Source organism: Vitis riparia, chromosome 5 (assembly GCF_004353265.1).
Source record: "Vitis riparia cultivar Riparia Gloire de Montpellier isolate 1030 chromosome 5, EGFV_Vit.rip_1.0, whole genome shotgun sequence".
NCBI classification, from domain to species: Eukaryota; Viridiplantae; Streptophyta; class Magnoliopsida; order Vitales; family Vitaceae; genus Vitis; species Vitis riparia.
Window position 1 is genome coordinate 4,887,335 of NC_048435.1, and position 17,504 is coordinate 4,904,838.

The window sequence follows — 17,504 nt, forward strand, 5'->3', positions numbered from 1 at the left end:
ATTGCACCAATGATGCTTATTTTGCTCATTGTAGAACCAACCACATGCCAATAACTGGGGGTGAATGGAAATTTGAGCCATTAAAATGGTCAAATTATCCTTATCATGGAAATAAAAAAAATGAAAAATGTATAGTAACCAAGTTACTGTTCAAAAGTTGGGTCGGCCCAGGCTCAGCCCATTTCGCTTGACTGACTTCTAAACTCACGGTGGACACCGTGAGGCCCGAGGGTTTGCTTTCAGCACAAGAAGCTCTGATCTCCATCTGCACTAAAGCATCCGATCATTACGTCTCTAAACGCTGCGATTCTAGCGTCTCCGTGTTCAAGGTACCGTTCCAATCTATGCTTTGTAACTTCAGGATGCTATTGCTGGAAGTTTTGAAATCTAGGGTTTCTCTTTGAACAGCTGTGGAACTATTGCTAGTTTGGATTACAATGCAGACTGAAATTTTTAATAGATTGACCGGCTTTGCTATTTGGGAATGTTTTCTTGTATGAAAATAGATTTAGTTTAGATGTAGAGAAAATATGAGAAAAGTAATTAGAATTTTGAATTGTAAAACTTTCACCTGCCCAGTTGACTTAAAACTCAAGCTGTGTTTTTTTCTTATGAGAAAAGTAATTAAAATTTGGTAATCATGATCAGATTACCAAATAGCATCTTATGTTTTTTTTCTTTTTTTTTTCTTTTTTTAAAAAAGTTGGACAGGTTTTGTATCCTGTGCGCGGGCTGGACTGGTAGGAAATATCGGGAAATTTCTCAAAAAATTGGAAAATTACCGAAATTTCCGTTGACCGATAACCGGTGACGAATATTGTGACAGAGCCGGCTGATAAGCGATATTTTTATGAAATGTCGCCGAAATTTTTCGACATTTCAATCCTTGGTTAACACTAGCTATTAGAGGGCACAACATGGGCATATGTGGTGGCACCTTGCACCTGCATGGCTCAAAGTATGTCAGTGGTGGCATGCCTAAAACAAGGTGTTGTGTCTTGGAAAACACATTTGTGGTAGCGGTTATGGCTTCCAAAGATGTGCATCAGTGGGAACTTGGTTGAGACAACCTTGAAGGATCAAAGTGGGCTAGGTGGCACAAGTTGTAGGAAGGGTCTGTGTGGTGGGCGGTGGGAGGTGCTGCAATTGGGGACAACATTGGCAGCACACATTGCATAACTTCTAGGCATGACGTGCAGGTGATGGTAGTGTGTGATGGCACATTCATGTGGGCTTGACACGATGAGTGTTGGGTGTTGTAGCTTTGATGGGTTCCCCAAGTTGCTGGAGGCCTAAAAGAATAATTTTTAAGTGATGGGATACTTCATTAGATTTTTCATAATTAGAGAAAATTCATTATGCTTGTGGAAGCAATCCTTAATGTCTCCTCCTAATAAATTGAAAATAACTTAGAATCCTCTTTAGGGAGGGGGTGGTAGTATCAATTGGGGGTAACCCAAGGGTGTGGGCTATGACATACCGTGGGCCCACCCAATGCACATAAAGACTTTCCACGGATAAGTGCAGGGCGCCATGAAGGCTTGCACAAAGCAAAGCATGGCATAGATCAGATGTTGGCTGTGTGGTTGAGGCAAGGTGGTTGATTAATTGGTTGCACGGGTGTGATGCTATATGCATAAGCCTTGGGCATGGTCAAGGTCATGAGACCCTACGACACATGATGACTTGGTAAGGCACGCGTGGGCACATGTGGGTCATGCCTTTTTCTATCAAGGACTCCTTACTTAGTTGGTGTGGCTCTTTTGTTGGGAAGACAAGGAAAAATGCATGGAATGCAACCTCATTGTGTTTTTTTTGGTCCTTATGGTGGGAGAGAAATATAAGAGCCTTTGAAGACACTGAACTAACAGACCAAACTATTTTACAGTCCTTTTTGTACATGTTTTTGGGTTGGGTTAGGGTTAATGTTGGCTCTAGCTCGTGGTCTTTACTTAATTTCATTGATTGGTTGGGGTGTAAGTAAGTTAGTGGTTTTTTTGTGTTTTCCTTCTCTTTTTTAGCCTTTTAACCTTATATATATCATGTATACTTTTAGGTGTATTTTTTTGGCTTTCTTAATACAATTGCATTTACTTATAAAAAAAAAAGAAAAAAGGCACAATGGTCGCCTAGGCCATCAAGCCAGGAAGGGCAAATGAAAGTCGCCTCTTAAAGATCCAGGCAAGGCAGTTTCAAAGAGGCAACACTTGCACAATCGCCTTGGGATAAGGTGTAAGGCATAGAGGTGGTCGCCTTTGACCATGAGTTAAGATTAAACATACTTAGATTATAATTTCATCCAATCTAACATTGAATTAAACAAATTTTTACCCATAAAAAAAAAAACCATTGGATTAAACAAAGCATAAGATGAAATATTATATTATCAATCATAGAGATAATGCGATGAAGGGTTATCAATCTAGTCTTGATGGAAGTGATGATAATTTTAATTTCAATGATGACTATGATGATGATACCTAAAGAATTTTTAGGATGTTTATTCTCTTATTTTGTTTTTTAATATGATTTTTAGATGTCTAAAAACTTAGAATATCCATTTAGACATGATGAATATCTCTAAACAATATGATATTTCTTATGATGTGGGGTATAATATTTAGTACTTTGAATAATTATTACTATTTTGTTAATTTTATAAGATATTATGAGGATGAAAAATAAATAGTATTGATTGTTAAAGACAGTGCTTATATTGATTACGTATCGAATAGGTAAATATATGTATATTTTTTATTGCCTTATTATAATCAGGCTATCGTCTTGTTTTTCGTCTTTCGCCTTATGCTAAAAGGAGTCTTATTGCCTTGACATTGCCTTTTGCTTTTGACAACACTGGTAGCACCTTAGGATATGTAGAGGACCTTGAGAAACTGCTAAGACAGGTGGCAGATCATAGGCTAGGTCTCTAAAATGGGGTAGTTACTTTTAGTAACTAATGGACTTTGATTATCTATAAATACCCTGTGAAAAAGGCAAAGTCTCTGCATAGGCTTAGTGTTATTTGTAAGCCTTGGTTTCTCGTATTATGTGAGGGAATAATACAAGTTAGTAAAGTGATTTCCTGTATGTTCTCTTATGTTCTTTTGGTGTAGCTTGTGTTGCTATATGTGGGTTGGCTAAGATGAGTCTTAGTGCCCTCACAAGGAAAAAATTTGGTGGCAGTAAATTCTTGTGACACTTACCAAAGCGAATGGATCATTTAAATATCTAAACAACATTACCTTACTAAAACGAGTAGCATGACATCAAAATATATTCAAAATATAAAATATATAATATAGATAAATGTATGAATGCTACAAAAATGGGTGGTGAAATTCTTAATATGAACTATTCTTGATAATTTAACATAATTAATTAAAATAAATATTTTATGAAATTAATTATTTAATATTATGGTGTATTAAGAACCAAACATTTATAATTTCGAAAAAATGAGTCATTAAATAAGTGTACTAGAATAATATAATGTAAAATTGATTAACTTGGGCAGAGACCTGCATTTTATAAGCTGAGCCTTTGAGAGTCAAGGTCTTGAAGCTCTCATCTCGGTAGGGTGAGCCCTAGGGAGAAACCTTTTTCATTGCAACATCAACTTGAAGGCGTTGAGTTGAATGCTCAATCTATTATGCGATTTAGGGTTTGCAAGTGAAAACCATTTATGTACTTCATTTTTCTTATATGTTCTATGAATCTACCTCACCATAGAATTTACTGAGGTTTTTGCTTGGGTTTCTTGAGTAGTGACTTAGAGAGGTTTTGGAGGGGAGGAGTAGGAACCACCATTGCTGACGTGTCTTCGCTGTGTCCTTCTAGTGCCACATCTCCTGGTCCTCTTGGTTGTTGGCACTTGGAACTCCAAGGTCCTAGTAAGCAATTCTGAACCCTGTTTATTCGAATAATTAGTGGCTTATGCTTGTGCATATTTTTTATGGGGATGATTTCCTATTAAGTAACTAGACCCTTGCGATTGCCAATGAGGAGAAGACATTTTTCAAGTCTTTGAAGAGGTTTCATTTCTAATCACCAGAGCTTTTGTTTTAGAGGATCAACTTTTTGTTCCCATAGAGATTCTTTCTTTTACTTATGAATAACCGCTCTTCTCCTAGTGTACAGTCCATTGGCGGTTCATTGAACACTAATATTTTTTTTTATCTCTTCCCTTCCTTGCAACCCCAATGATGCAACAAAAGTTCAGGACTCTTCTGCTCCATCAAAAATCAAGAAATCATGAGAAATTTCCTTCGATATAAATCTTAATTCATAATAGAACAACCACTAACAGATGCATAGCTTTTAGGCATTTTGTTCAAGATCTCGTTGTGGAGGGTAGATGATCCAATTTGATGGTAATTCTATCTAATCCTCAACATCCACTGCTGCTCCATCGAAATAGAGAAAGGGATATGACAAAGTGCAATTCTCCTTTTTCATTTCCCTTTATGGAAAAAATTTAATTTGTCGTTTAAGGAAAAGTACAGGCAAAAGAACAAAGAATTGGTAGAACTCAACCAGCCCATGAATCATTCAACATTCTTAAAGAATTGCCCCTTCTTTCTGTATTTGTTATACTCCTTACCTCAAGCATGGATTGAAATTTGGTTTTTATTGGCGATATTTCGTAGATATATTGGATATCGGACGACCCCAAAATGATTTTGAGCACCGATTATTGAACAAGAGGAATTTTGGGAAAATGTTAGAAATATTGGTGATATATCGGTTTGGAACCGATAAATCGGCAATTAAATTGGCCGAGGAGTGACGTGCGGAGCAGTGGGGGAGAATGAAAAAAATTGTTGAAAAATCGATGATATGTCAACGATTTTTTGCAATAAATCAGCGATTTTTTTTGAAAAATTTGAAAATTCCCATATTTGAATTTTTAACGATCTGATGGCCCAGATTTCACCCGTGTTTTTATATTATCATTTGATTTTATATTATCCTTTTATTTTTAACACTTTTCATATTTATCTCATTAATCCTATTTTTAAAAATTATTATCACTTCACTCTTAATTTTTTTATATATATTTATCCTTTCAATTTTATTTAATTTTATATGTTTTTACTTTAAAATATTAAAAATATAATTTTACCCAAAAATTGCTATAATATAAAAAATTAAGAAAGTTCTAATATTTTGTAAATTAAAATTAATTTGATAAGATAAATTATTAATAATTTTATTATTTAAATAAATTAATGTTAATAGAAAAAGTTGTTACCACATATTTTTAATAAAATTTCATAAATTAAATCTTAAATAAAATATTTTATGCAAATTAATTTAATTTTTCATTTAAAATGTAATAAAACATGTTTTAACAAAAGTATTTAAAAAATTTTAAAATAAATATTGTCTTCAACAAGATGGGCTCCCTTCATCTAACAATATGATGGAAACACATCGATCTTCATTTTGGTACTAAGGATTATTGCAATGTTATATGTATTATATTTATGTATAAATTGGTTTTATTTAATAAAATCAAATATTTTTTAACTCAATTCTAACTTTATACACTTCCAAAATTCATATTTATTATTCTTAAAATCCAAGTATCGAATCTATTGATATATTTTTACCTACCGATGTTTTTCTTTTTTATCATATTTATGTCAATTACACTTACAAAATAACTTTAAAATATGTATTTTTTCTTATTTGATCATTTTTTGGAGTTTTTCCAAGCATTCCTATAAATTTTGAATGATTTTTGCTCCATCGATATTTGTGAAAAAATATCCATTGATATTTCTCCGATATTTCCGATATATCCGTAAAATCGAAGTATCGATATATTCATGATTACTGATATTTTCATCCTTGACCTCAAGAACAAATCTTCTTTTTGAAGAAAATAAGTTCCTTGAAATGTTTAATCATTGAGATTTGTGCTTGGTCTTTCCTCTACTATGTATGGTGTAATGGCATCTAGTGTTAAGAAAAAGGAAATTTGAGGGCTTTTGGCTACTCGTCATCAAACAAAAAGTAGGGTAGGAATGCAAACTACATAATAGGAGAGCTCACTTAATACATAGGAAGCTCAAGAACTAGTGGCTACAAATTCTCCTAATAGAAAAAGACTTAGAGGAGAAGACCCAAGATGAGAGAAATTCTTGGCTTGGGGTTAATGATAGGTTTTTTTTTCTTTTCTTTTTTTAATAAGTAAACACACAGATATATATATATATATATATATATATATATATATGAAGAGAGAAAAGGGCACCTTTAGGTTGACCCAAAGCATATAGGGGGTATATAAGAGGTGCTAAAAAGCAAGAACAAAATGAAGAGGGGATACAAAAAATCACCAACCCTCATCTAGAACCCAACCAATAAAAAAAGTTGATTAAAGAAAGAGGTCCTTCATCTATAATCGACTTAGTCCAAGACAAAAAATTACATACAAAAGAATTTTTCATCTTATGAATCAAAAACTCCTCATTTTCAAAAGCAATTCTATTTCTTTTCTTCCAAACCGCCTAAAAAAAGGCATAAGGGGGCTGCCATCCACACCTTACTATGCTTTTTGCCCATGTTGATGCCATGCCAACCAAAAAGGGTATCTTTAACCAAATAAGGAAGGACCCACATCACTCAAAAAAAAGCAAATAATAACTCCCATAAAACTCTTGCCTTGGTGCAATGAATTAGGATATGATCAATAAACTTTTCTTCCACACAATAAAGGAGGCATCTATTAGCTAATGTCCGCCCCCTCTATTTAAGTTGATCCAAAGTTAACACTTTACCCCAAGAGGCTTCCCAATAAAAAAAACCCACTTTAGTATGAACACAAGGGCTCCATATGATGCTCTTTGGAAACTGAACATCACTTCTTGAATCTAGAGCACTATAAAGAGATTTGAGAGAAAAAATCCTGTCCTTAGTCTCTTTCCACAACACCTTATCTTCCAAATTAGAATTAAGCCTCCTTCCTTGTATTGTCACAAGTAACCTCTCCACCTCCTCCACCTCCCAATCATTGAAGGGCCTAGAGAACCTAGGACTCCAACCCCCTTCCTCACCCGTTGAGTCCCACAACTCCACTAACCAAGCATTTTTAGAAGCTGCTAAGGCATACAAAGGGGGGAAAGAATCACAAAGAGCATTGTTCCCGCACCATTTGTCTTTCCAAAATCTCACTCTTCTACCATCCCCCACAGAAAATACAACTTTGTTTATAATAGAGACCCTTCTTTCTTGATTTCCTTCCAAAATCCCACACCGAACCCCTCCCTTACTTCCCTAGTACTCCACCCCCCTTCTTTCTCCCCAAACTGCCTATTAATAACATGCTTTCAAAGAGTCTCCCTTTCATTCGTAAAGTGTCAGTTCCATTTACATAAAAGGGTCTTATTGAGAGTAGAAAGACGTCTAACTCCCAAACCACCCTTCCTTTTGTCCGAACAGACGGTATCCCACTTTACAAGACGAGACTTCTTTTCCAAAGCTCCCCCTTCCCGCAAAAAATCCCTTTGAATTTGCTCTAATCTTAATCTAACCACTCTTGGAATACGCAATAAAGACATCAAGTAGATAGGCATAATAGACAAAGTACTACGAATCAGAGTGATTCTCCCTCCTTTAGAGATAAATTGCCTCATTCACATGGCAAGCCTTTTCTGAAATCTCTCCTCCACCCCATCCCAAACAGCCACGGACTTGTGCTGCTCACCTAAGGGAAACCCCAAATAAGTAGTTGGGAGCCTTCCCACTTTACAACCAAACTCGAGGGCAAAAGCCTCCAGATTCTCTACTCTCCCTACCGGAAAAATTTCACTCTTATCCAAATTGATTCTCAGGAAGGCAAGCTTGATGAAGAATAAAAAGGTATACTCTTTCAAGAGTTCTTCAAGAGATTGTGGTAGAATTTCTTCTCATTTGAGATATTTTGTGCAATAAATGAACCTACTACTGAATCTAATGAGTTAAAGTATAGACTTGGTCAATCATTGTTTGTTCCAAAATAGAAAATGGATTTGAAACTATTGAAAAGAGCAACTCATTCAAGGAAATGGACCATTGACGAGACCTGGCTGGGAAGGACAGGTGCTAATAAAAAAGCCAATTATCACAGGTTTTTAGAGTCCTGATCCATCTGACCTTGCAAACTCATGATATTTAGCAAATAAAACAGGCAATTATGGAGAAATCCTTTTTTTTGTTCATCTTCCCACCCTTTGTATAGCTCTATTTATAATGAAGCATCATGTTTTGATCTACCATGCCCTTTTTATCGTGGGAAAGAACAGGAGTCTGGGATAGTTGGTGCAAAGAAAAGTTAATGCAGGGTATTTGATCTAATGAAGGACGCTAGTGATACTAATGCTTCATGTGTATTCTATTTGGGTAGAGAGGAGTTAAAAGGAGTCCAAATTTTTGTATATTATGAAATAGCCTAACCAAGTTAGAACTTCATGTTTGATTTGTTGGGTATTAGATAAGATCCTCCTAGATGCATCCCTTCTTTGATTGCCTTAATTATTCCTGGCTTTTGGGGGATATAGAGGAAGATGATTATAGTAATTTCATCAATAATGTCATTGCTCATTCTCAGAATCCTCCTACTGGCTTGCTGAGAAAAAAAAATTGGATGGTTATATTCCTGTCAAATAAAATAAAATAAAATAAAATGATGTTTACTGTTGAATATAATGTATTTATAGTATATAACCTTTCCTTGTTAATATAGGATACATGTATGGTAGTTAGGACTCCTAGCCTTGTATATATATATATTTCTCAATTGTAAGTAGATCATTACATTAATGAGAATTAAGGTTTTTCTTCTTTCTCTCTCTCTCAACATGGTATCAGAGCCAAGGAAGAAAACCTAATTCTTTCTTGTTTCCCGTGTCATCAACTCCGGGAAACCTTCCGGTGACCGTGTTTCATTCCGGTCACCTTCCCCATCTTCCAATACTTTCCGGTCATTCGGATCGTCGACAGAAACTACTCACCGCCGGCGAACTTTTCCGGCGAATTTTCCGGCGAGCTTTTCCGGCGAGCTTTCCGGCGACGTATTTTTCCGACACCGACTATACCAGAAGGAGCGCCTGGAGGAGATCTACAACTTTTGTGAAGTCACCGGCACCAAAATCCCATCCACGCGCCGTCCACGCGCAAATTTCCGGCCGGCGACTGAATCTCACGCGCCGGCGCGTGAGGCCTTTTCCGGCGACGCGCCTCCTCCTCCAGCTTCGCCTGACGCCGACCAGCCTCCCTACCTCCCTGGTTCTCCCATCCGAGCCCTGCACATACCTCTTTTGGGGATTTTTGTCTCCGTCGGCCCTCCAAACAGCCTTTCCGGCGAAGCTCCGACTACTTTTTCTCCATTCCAATCCCTGCACGTGCCTTGGGAAGTGTTCTTCTACCTTTCTGGTGGTACCACGCCGCGATCTGAGGCCGTCTCCCTTTTTCGGTGGTGCCACGCCGCAATCTGAAGCCGTATTAGGGCTCTCTTCGATCCAAACATACTTCATTCTTCAGATAAGTAGATATGACTACTAAAAATTCCATTTTTTCCGCTGTTATATCTGGATCTCCTATGATTACTTCGGAGAAATTGGTTGGCAGTGACAATTATCTTTCCTGGTCTGCGTCTGTTGAACTTTGGTTTATGGGTCAAGGATATGAGGATCACTTGATTACACAGGAGGCAGATATCCCTGAGGTTGACCGCGTACAGTGGAGGAAGATAGATGCACAGTTATGTAGTGTATTATGGCAATCGGTTGATCCCAAGATTCTTCTTCATCTTCGGGCCTACAAAACTTGTTTTAAATTTTGGACTCAGGCCAAAGGATTATATACGAATGATATCCAGCGTCTTTATAAGGTGGCTTCTGCAATTGTCCATCTCAGCCAACAGGACTTGGATCTATCTACTTATATTGGCCAGATTGCCTCTCTTAAGGAGGAGTTCTTGACTGTGATGCCTCTTACTCCTGATGTTGGGGCTCAACAAACACAGCTTGACAAGTTCTTCATGGTTCTTACTCTTATTGGCCTCCGTCCGGATCTTGAGCCTGTCCGCGATCAGATTCTTGGTAGTTCATCAGTTCCGTCCTTGGATGATGTGTTTGCTCGCCTCCTCCGTATCTCCTCCACTCAGACTTTGCCATTTGATAGCACTTCAGATTCTTCTGTGTTAGTTTCTCAAACTAACTCTCGAGGAGGCCGTAGTGGTACCCGAGGTAGAGGTCAACGTCCTCATTGCACCTATTGCAATAAACTTGGCCACACTCGCGATCGTTGCTATCAGTTACATGGACGACCTCCTCGCACTGCCCATGTGGCCCAGTCCTCTGACTCTCCGCTGCCTCAAGCTCCGAGCTCTTCCGCATCTCAGGCTTCTGTTGCCTCTGTTGCCCAGCCTGGTAATGCCTCTGCCTGCCTTACCCACACATCTTCTCTTGGACCCTGGATTCTAGATTCTGGAGCTTCTGATCACTTATCTGGTAATAAGGATCTTTTCTCCTCTATTACTACTACCTCTGCTTTACCTAATGTTACCTTAGCTAATGGTTCTCAAACTGTGGCTAAAGGTATTGGTTTGGCCCTTCCTCTGCCTTCTCTACCTCTCACTTCTGTCCTTTATACTCCTGAATGTCCTTTTAATCTTATTTCCATCAGCAAAATCACTCGTACTCTTAATTGCTCTATTACCTTTTCTGATAAATTTGTGACCTTGCAGGACCGGAGTACGGGGAAGACGATTGGCATAGGACGTGAGTCTCAAGGCCTCTATCACCTCACCTCGGATTCATCTCCTGCAGTTTGCATTTCCACTGATGCTCCTCTCCTCATTCACAATCGTCTGGGCCACCCTAGTCTCTCCAAGTTCCAGAAGATGGTCCCTCGTTTTTCCACTTTATCGTCGCTTCCGTGTGAGTCATGTCAGCTTGGGAAACATACTCGTGTCTCGTTCCCAAAGCGTTTGAATAATCGGGCAAAGTCTCCTTTTGAGCTTGTCCACACTGATGTTTGGGGTCCTTGTCGGACTGCGTCTACTTTAGGATTTCAGTATTTTGTCACTTTCATTGATGATTATTCTCGATGTACTTGGTTATTTTTAATGAAAAATCGAGCTGAGTTATTCTCTATTTTCCAGAAATTTTATGCTGAAATCCAAACCCAGTTCAATGTTTCTATTCGTGTGTTACGCAGTGACAATGCCAGGGAATATTTTTCAGCCCCATTTACTTCGTTTATGTCTCATCATGGGATTCTTCATCAGTCTTCTTGTGCTCATACTCCTCAACAAAATGGGGTAGCTGAACGCAAGAATCGACATCTTGTTGAGACAGCTCGTACTCTCCTCCTCCATAGCAATGTTCCTTTTCGTTTTTGGGGGGACGCTGTTCTTACCGCTTGTTATTTGATTAATCGTATGCCCTCCTCTGTCTTACATGATCAGATTCCTCACTCCCTTCTCTTCCCTGACCAACCACTTTATTTCCTTCCTCCTCGTGTCTTTGGTTGTACTTGCTTTGTTCATATTCTCACTCCTGGACAGGACAAGCTTTCCGCCAAAGCCATGAAGTGTCTCTTCTTGGGATACTCTAGACTTCAGAAGGGTTATCGTTGTTATTCCCTTGAGACTCATCGATACTTTATCTCCGCTGATGTCACCTTCTTTGAGGACTCACCATTCTTTTCCACCACTTCTGAGTCTCTTCCTGTTTCTGAAGTCTTGCCTATTCCCATTGTCTCCCCACCTGATGCTATGCCTCCTCGGCCACTTCAGGTTTATCATCGTCGCCCTCGTGTCGTTGCTCCTCTCCCTTTTGCTGAGGCACCTGCTGACTCACTTCCTATCCCTTCGGCTTCACCTACCCCGGCTCTGCCTTCTCCTAATGACTTACCCATTGCTGTTCGGAAAGGTACTCGCTCTACTCGTAATCCTCATCCTATTTACAATTTTTTGAGTTATCATCGATTATCTTCACCCTATTCTGCTTTTGTTTCTGCTATATCCTCTGTTTCTCTTCCAAAGAGCACCCATGAAGCTCTTTCCCATCCAGGCTGGCGACAGGCAATGGTGGATGAAATGGCTGCTCTGCACTCTAATGGCACTTGGGATCTTGTTGTTTTACCCTCGGGTAAATCTACCGTTGGTTGTCGTTGGGTTTACGCAGTTAAGGTTGGTCCTGATGGTCAGGTTGATCGCCTTAAGGCCCGCTTAGTTGCTAAAGGCTATACTCAGGTTTATGGTTCTGATTATGGTGACACATTCTCTCCGGTTGCCAAGATTGCTTCTGTTCGTCTGCTTCTCTCCATGGCTGCCATGTGTTCTTGGCCTCTTTATCAATTGGATATTAAAAATGCCTTCCTTCATGGTGATCTTGCCGAGGAAGTTTATATGGAGCAACCTCCTGGTTTTGTTGCTCAGGGGGAGTCTGGTTTAGTATGCAGGTTACGCCGTTCTCTATATGGCTTGAAACAATCTCCTCGAGCATGGTTTAGCCGTTTTAGTTCTGTTGTTCAAGAGTTTGGCATGCTTCGCAGTACAGCAGACCATTCAGTTTTCTATCATCATAACTCTTTGGGGCAGTGTATTTATCTGGTTGTTTATGTGGACGACATCGTCATTACAGGCAGTGATCAGGATGGTATTCAGAAACTAAAGCAACACCTTTTTACCCACTTTCAGACCAAAGACTTGGGGAAACTCAAGTATTTCTTGGGAATTGAGATAGCTCAATCCAGTTCTGCTGTGGTCCTTTCCCAAAGGAAGTATGCTTTAGACATCCTGGAAGAAACTGGTATGTTAGACTGTAAACCGGTAGACACACCTATGGATCCGAATGTCAAACTTGTACCAGGACAGGGGGAGCCTTTAGGAGACCCCGGGAGATATCGACGGCTCGTAGGTAAATTGAACTATCTCACCATTACTCGTCCAGACATTTCTTTTCCTGTGAGTGTTGTTAGTCAATTCCTACAGTCACCATGTGATAGCCATTGGGATGCTGTAATCCGCATTCTTCGATATATCAAAAGTACACCAGGCCAAGGTGTGTTGTACGAGAACAGAGGTCATACTCAGGTTGTTGGTTACACAGATGCAGATTGGGCTGGCTCACCCACAGATAGACGTTCCACTTCAGGGTACTGTGTTTTTATTGGAGGTAATCTAATATCTTGGAAGAGTAAGAAACAAGATGTAGTGGCCAGATCTAGCGCTGAAGCCGAGTATCGAGCTATGGCTTTGGCAACATGTGAACTCATATGGTTGAGACATCTTCTTCTAGAGTTGAGATTTGGAAAGGATGAACAGATGAAACTCATATGTGATAACCAGGCCGCATTACATATTGCATCCAATCCAGTCTTTCATGAAAGGACCAAACATATTGAAGTTGACTGTCATTTCATTAGAGAGAAGATCGCATCAGGATGTGTTGCTACAAGTTTTGTTAATTCAAATGATCAACTAGCTGACATCTTCACTAAATCTCTCAGAGGTCCTAGGATTAAATATATTTGTAACAAGCTTGGTGCATATGACGTATATGCTCCAGCTTGAGGGGGAGTGTTGAATATAATGTATTTATAGTATATAACCTTTCCTTGTTAATATAGGATACATGTATGGTAGTTAGGACTCCTAGCCTTGTATATATATATATTTCTCAATTGTAAGTAGATCATTACATTAATGAGAATTAAGGTTTTTCTTCTTTCTCTCTCTCTCAACATTTACATTTTAGGAAATCCTGGGTAAATATTGAATTGTAGGTCTTATGTGAAAGCATGTGGTTTGCATCATGCTTACCTTCTTGGAGCTGCTAGATCATGGGTAGGCCATGATGGTGATTGTACCTGCACACTTAGGTGGATTAAGGGAGATAAAAGAGGACCCAGGCCCTATTCTATGTGGTTCAATGAGGCAGGTGATCTTAGAATATTTTGATTTATTCAATCTAATGGATTCCTAATCCAGCAACTTTGAGACCTATTTTTACTGCTAAGAGAGTAGTTTCTCTGATAATATCTTCCTTGTGCATTTCATGCCTCCTTGGAGGCCTTGTTGTTTCTCTTCAATGTGTCAATTGTGACTTTTGGTTGTTCGATCTTGCTTTCTTTGCTTATTGCAAGATAAACCCTCTTTCTCCCTTTGTGCTTTCCTTCTTCAAGAGAAGTTTACTTTATGATAAAAAAGGTTAGAAGTTGAGTATTTTATTGATTTTTGTTTTAAATCTTAACTCAATAATTATTTTATAGAATTATATAGAGGTCATTAACCATGGTTTTATCTAATTTAAGATTCAAATAATATTATACACAAGGAAAAATGGATATAAATATTTGGTGCATACTGTTCATTAATTTGAATTAGACAAAATATGGGTGTGTGTTAGACGTCCAGAAAATACATTGTACTATTTGAAATCATTGACTGAGGCCTCCAATTTCTTTTACATGTCATGCCTATTTGGTATTGGAATTCCTAGCAATTAAATTATGTTGTGTCAAAAATTTGCACCACACTATCTATGTAAAGAAAACAACCTTAGACCTGCAAACATGCTTTTTCTCATCATCCAATAGAAGTTGGGATTTATTGCTTTGTCCAATAGGGAATACTTGTGTTTCAAGCTTGCTGTGTTCCCTTTTGGCGCTGATTTCTTGCTTGATTTCTCCTTTTCTTTTCTTAAAAACACAATATTTAACATTCCATCCATGCTTGGATGGCAGGAATTTTGTCCAGTTGAGGAGAGAGATCCACCATGAAATTTTGTCCTAGAAATAAGGAGTGCAGTTTCCAGAGGGAGGGACCTCTATAAATTTTGCTGGATGGAGATGTAGAGAGATGGAAAGGGAGGGAGGGAGCTCTATGATTTTTTCCTAGAATGAAGTGAATTGCTAGATGGATTTGGAGAGAACGGTTGAAGGAGCAAGGGAAGGAGGGAGGGGATTGATCAGATTGATTGACCTGAGAAGAGTTGACAATGATGGCCAAGAAAAAATAAAGTCAGGGTTGAGGAGAGTTTTCCATTTGTATACGTGTATTTTTTTCATTGATACCAACTGACATGCACAGATTACCATATTTTTTGGCTGGTTTGAATATCCATACTATCAGAAAATTGAATCTGGAAGGACTGAATTCTCTTTAACTTGATCGCACAAACCAGACCCTGGAATTGGGTGGATAAAAAAGAGGTACAGAATCTGACTCTCTGGTGTTTCCATCTAGGCATACCTAAGAGTGTGGATGATTAGGTATTTGATGACCAGGCCAAGGTTTGGTTTTATCAATTCGTTAATATGGCATCCATGCTCTGAGTGATTTCCGCATCCTTAGTAATCTAGGTTGGAATGAGGAAGAGATGGTAGGAGGGGGGCAACTCGAGGAAGAAAGAAAGAGAAATGGCCTGTTCAGTTAATGCAATGTGTACAACAGGAATTGTGTTTGTAATGTCATACATTAACACATTTCTTGTGTAATGTAACTAATCCAAGATTGCATAGTGCCATACCCCTTAATTGAGTAACCAAACAAGTGCCTGCCACCCTTTTTGTTAGGTGCTTGCTTTTAATTTTTGCGACTTGACCAAACTAAATTAAAAGAACTAGCATACTAAAAATGGAACTATGGACAGAAGCACTCACTTCCTATTTCCCAGACAGTAGAACTGTGGCTAGCATCCAACTTTATGGATACTGGAGCATTACAGTTTTATGGTCTTAGACAAGAACTCAATGTTAGTTTGCTTTGTTTTTATAGAATGTTTGATATGAATGATTAATGAGGGGAGCAGATCTTTCCTTTTCTCTAATGTTGTCCCTTGTATCATTTCATCAGAGTCATGGCTGGCAAAGCAGGAGGTGATCTGAAGGAACCAATGAATGAACAAGCAGTTGCTAACATATATGGTGCTATGAGAGCAGAACTAAACCAAATTTACTCAAAAATCACTGAACTAGAGATGGAAGTGAGTGAGCATTCTCTTGTCATTGGAGCTATTCAGCCACTGGATCCATCCAGACGGTGCTACCGGATGATTGGAGGTGTGCTGGTTGAGAGAACCATCAAGGAGGTCTTGCCAGCTGTTCAGCGCAACAAAGAGGGTCTGGAGGAAGTGATTTCTAGGCTTAACGAGGCCCTTGAGAAGAAAAAAAAGGAAATCGCTGAATTTGAGGCTAAATACAAAATTAGGATAAGAAAATCAGATGGTGAGGTGAAGGATGAGAATGAGAAGAAGGAAGGTTCTGCCCAGGGAGTCCTCGTCGGACCTGCAAGCACAAATGAATAGAGTGGGTTTGCACTTTTTTCTCTTCATTTTGTCAAACTTGTTGGGTAAATTAGTTCAATGTCTTGTTATATGGTGTAGTAGGCTTTTATGAATTGGCTTATAGGTTGATCATGAGTCATGACAATAGATTGAAATCTCCATGAATTTGGGATTATGTGTTATTTTGTTGGTGGAAAACATGTGGGATTTGCATATTTTGATTAGCCTGTTCAGTAGGATGATTTAGAACTTGAGGAGCCTGAGTTAATTTTGTACCGAAATAATTTATTTTTTTGTGCCCGTGAGGGATGAAACAAGAACAACCTATTTTGAAAGTTGTCAAAATGTTGTTTTAGGTGTGTTGCACCCACCCGTATATTATCGAAATTAAATTCTCATCCATGTAGAATTTACCTCAGAAGACTATGTATTGGTGTTTACAGAATGTGAAGCTTAGGAAGTTAAGGGAAAAACTTGGATTACTTCACCACCATCTTTGCATTTGGGCAGAATAGAAACCAAACATCAAGCATCCAGAAACAAAAACATGAGCAGAATAGCAGAATGTTAAATAGGAGGGTTGGCTTGAGATGAGAGTGAGGGCTCCAGGACTGATACTTGACCTATGACTATGAGCCCTTTATCCAAAAAAATCCTGAACACCCTTTCCAGCGAAAACTCTATCCGACAGTTCAGTCAAAACAGCATTTACGGTAAGCAACGCAACGCTGGATCCGGCTATGACGCCCAGCACCACCCACGTAGTCCCCAATACCTTTCCGAACGCCGGCCACTCTATCTCTCTTATCTCCTCCATCACTCCGCTCCACAAATCTGCCTCTTTCCCTGTCTCTCCTCTCTCCTTCATCGTCTTCTTGATTTCTGATCCCAGCTCCGACAGCTCAGCAGTGCTCGGTTCAGCGGGCGGACTCTCGACCGTTTCTGGTTCATCCGAGGGGCCATCTTGACGCCCCTGTTCAATGGCGTTGGTGGATATAGTTCGGCGATGGAAGACAGAGTGGCTAATTACTGTTGCCCTTGCTCTGATTTGTGCGGAAGTTTTTAGCTGAGATGTAATTTTTCCAAGTCTGGTTGAGGGCGACGATGATGACACCGGAAATTGCATCGAGGAGAGATGAAGCGCCATGGCTGTGCTCAGGTGTGTGAGAGGGGGAGAGAGGGAACGGAATGACAAACTTTGGGAATTGATTTGCCACGGGA

At 39.0% G+C, this 17,504-nt stretch overlaps 2 protein-coding genes across 5 annotated transcripts; one reads left to right on the forward strand and one right to left on the reverse strand.

The window, feature by feature from the left end:
* The first annotated feature begins 199 nt into the window (after positions 1 to 199).
* LOC117914802 (probable prefoldin subunit 2) lies at positions 200 to 16,628 on the forward strand. 4 transcript variants are annotated; one of them, XM_034830275.1, is made up of 3 exons: positions 200 to 329; positions 3,769 to 3,893; positions 15,854 to 16,628. In XM_034830275.1, the coding sequence occupies exon 3, from the start codon at positions 15,858 to 15,860 to the stop codon at positions 16,302 to 16,304; it is 447 nt and encodes a 148-aa protein (XP_034686166.1). In that variant the 5' UTR covers positions 200 to 329; positions 3,769 to 3,893; positions 15,854 to 15,857; the 3' UTR covers positions 16,305 to 16,628. The 4 variants fall into 4 exon arrangements, with proteins under 4 accessions (XP_034686166.1, XP_034686167.1, XP_034686165.1 ...); XM_034830276.1 differs by having other exon boundaries at positions 3,769 to 3,887; XM_034830274.1 differs by lacking the exon at positions 3,769 to 3,893 and having other exon boundaries at positions 201 to 329.
* A 104-nt stretch (positions 16,629 to 16,732) lies between these two features.
* LOC117914801 (preprotein translocase subunit SECE1-like) lies at positions 16,733 to 17,504 on the reverse strand. Its single transcript, XM_034830273.1, has one exon. It carries the CDS (start codon positions 17,428 to 17,430, stop codon positions 16,924 to 16,926), a length of 507 nt encoding a protein of 168 aa, XP_034686164.1. The 5' UTR covers positions 17,431 to 17,504; the 3' UTR covers positions 16,733 to 16,923.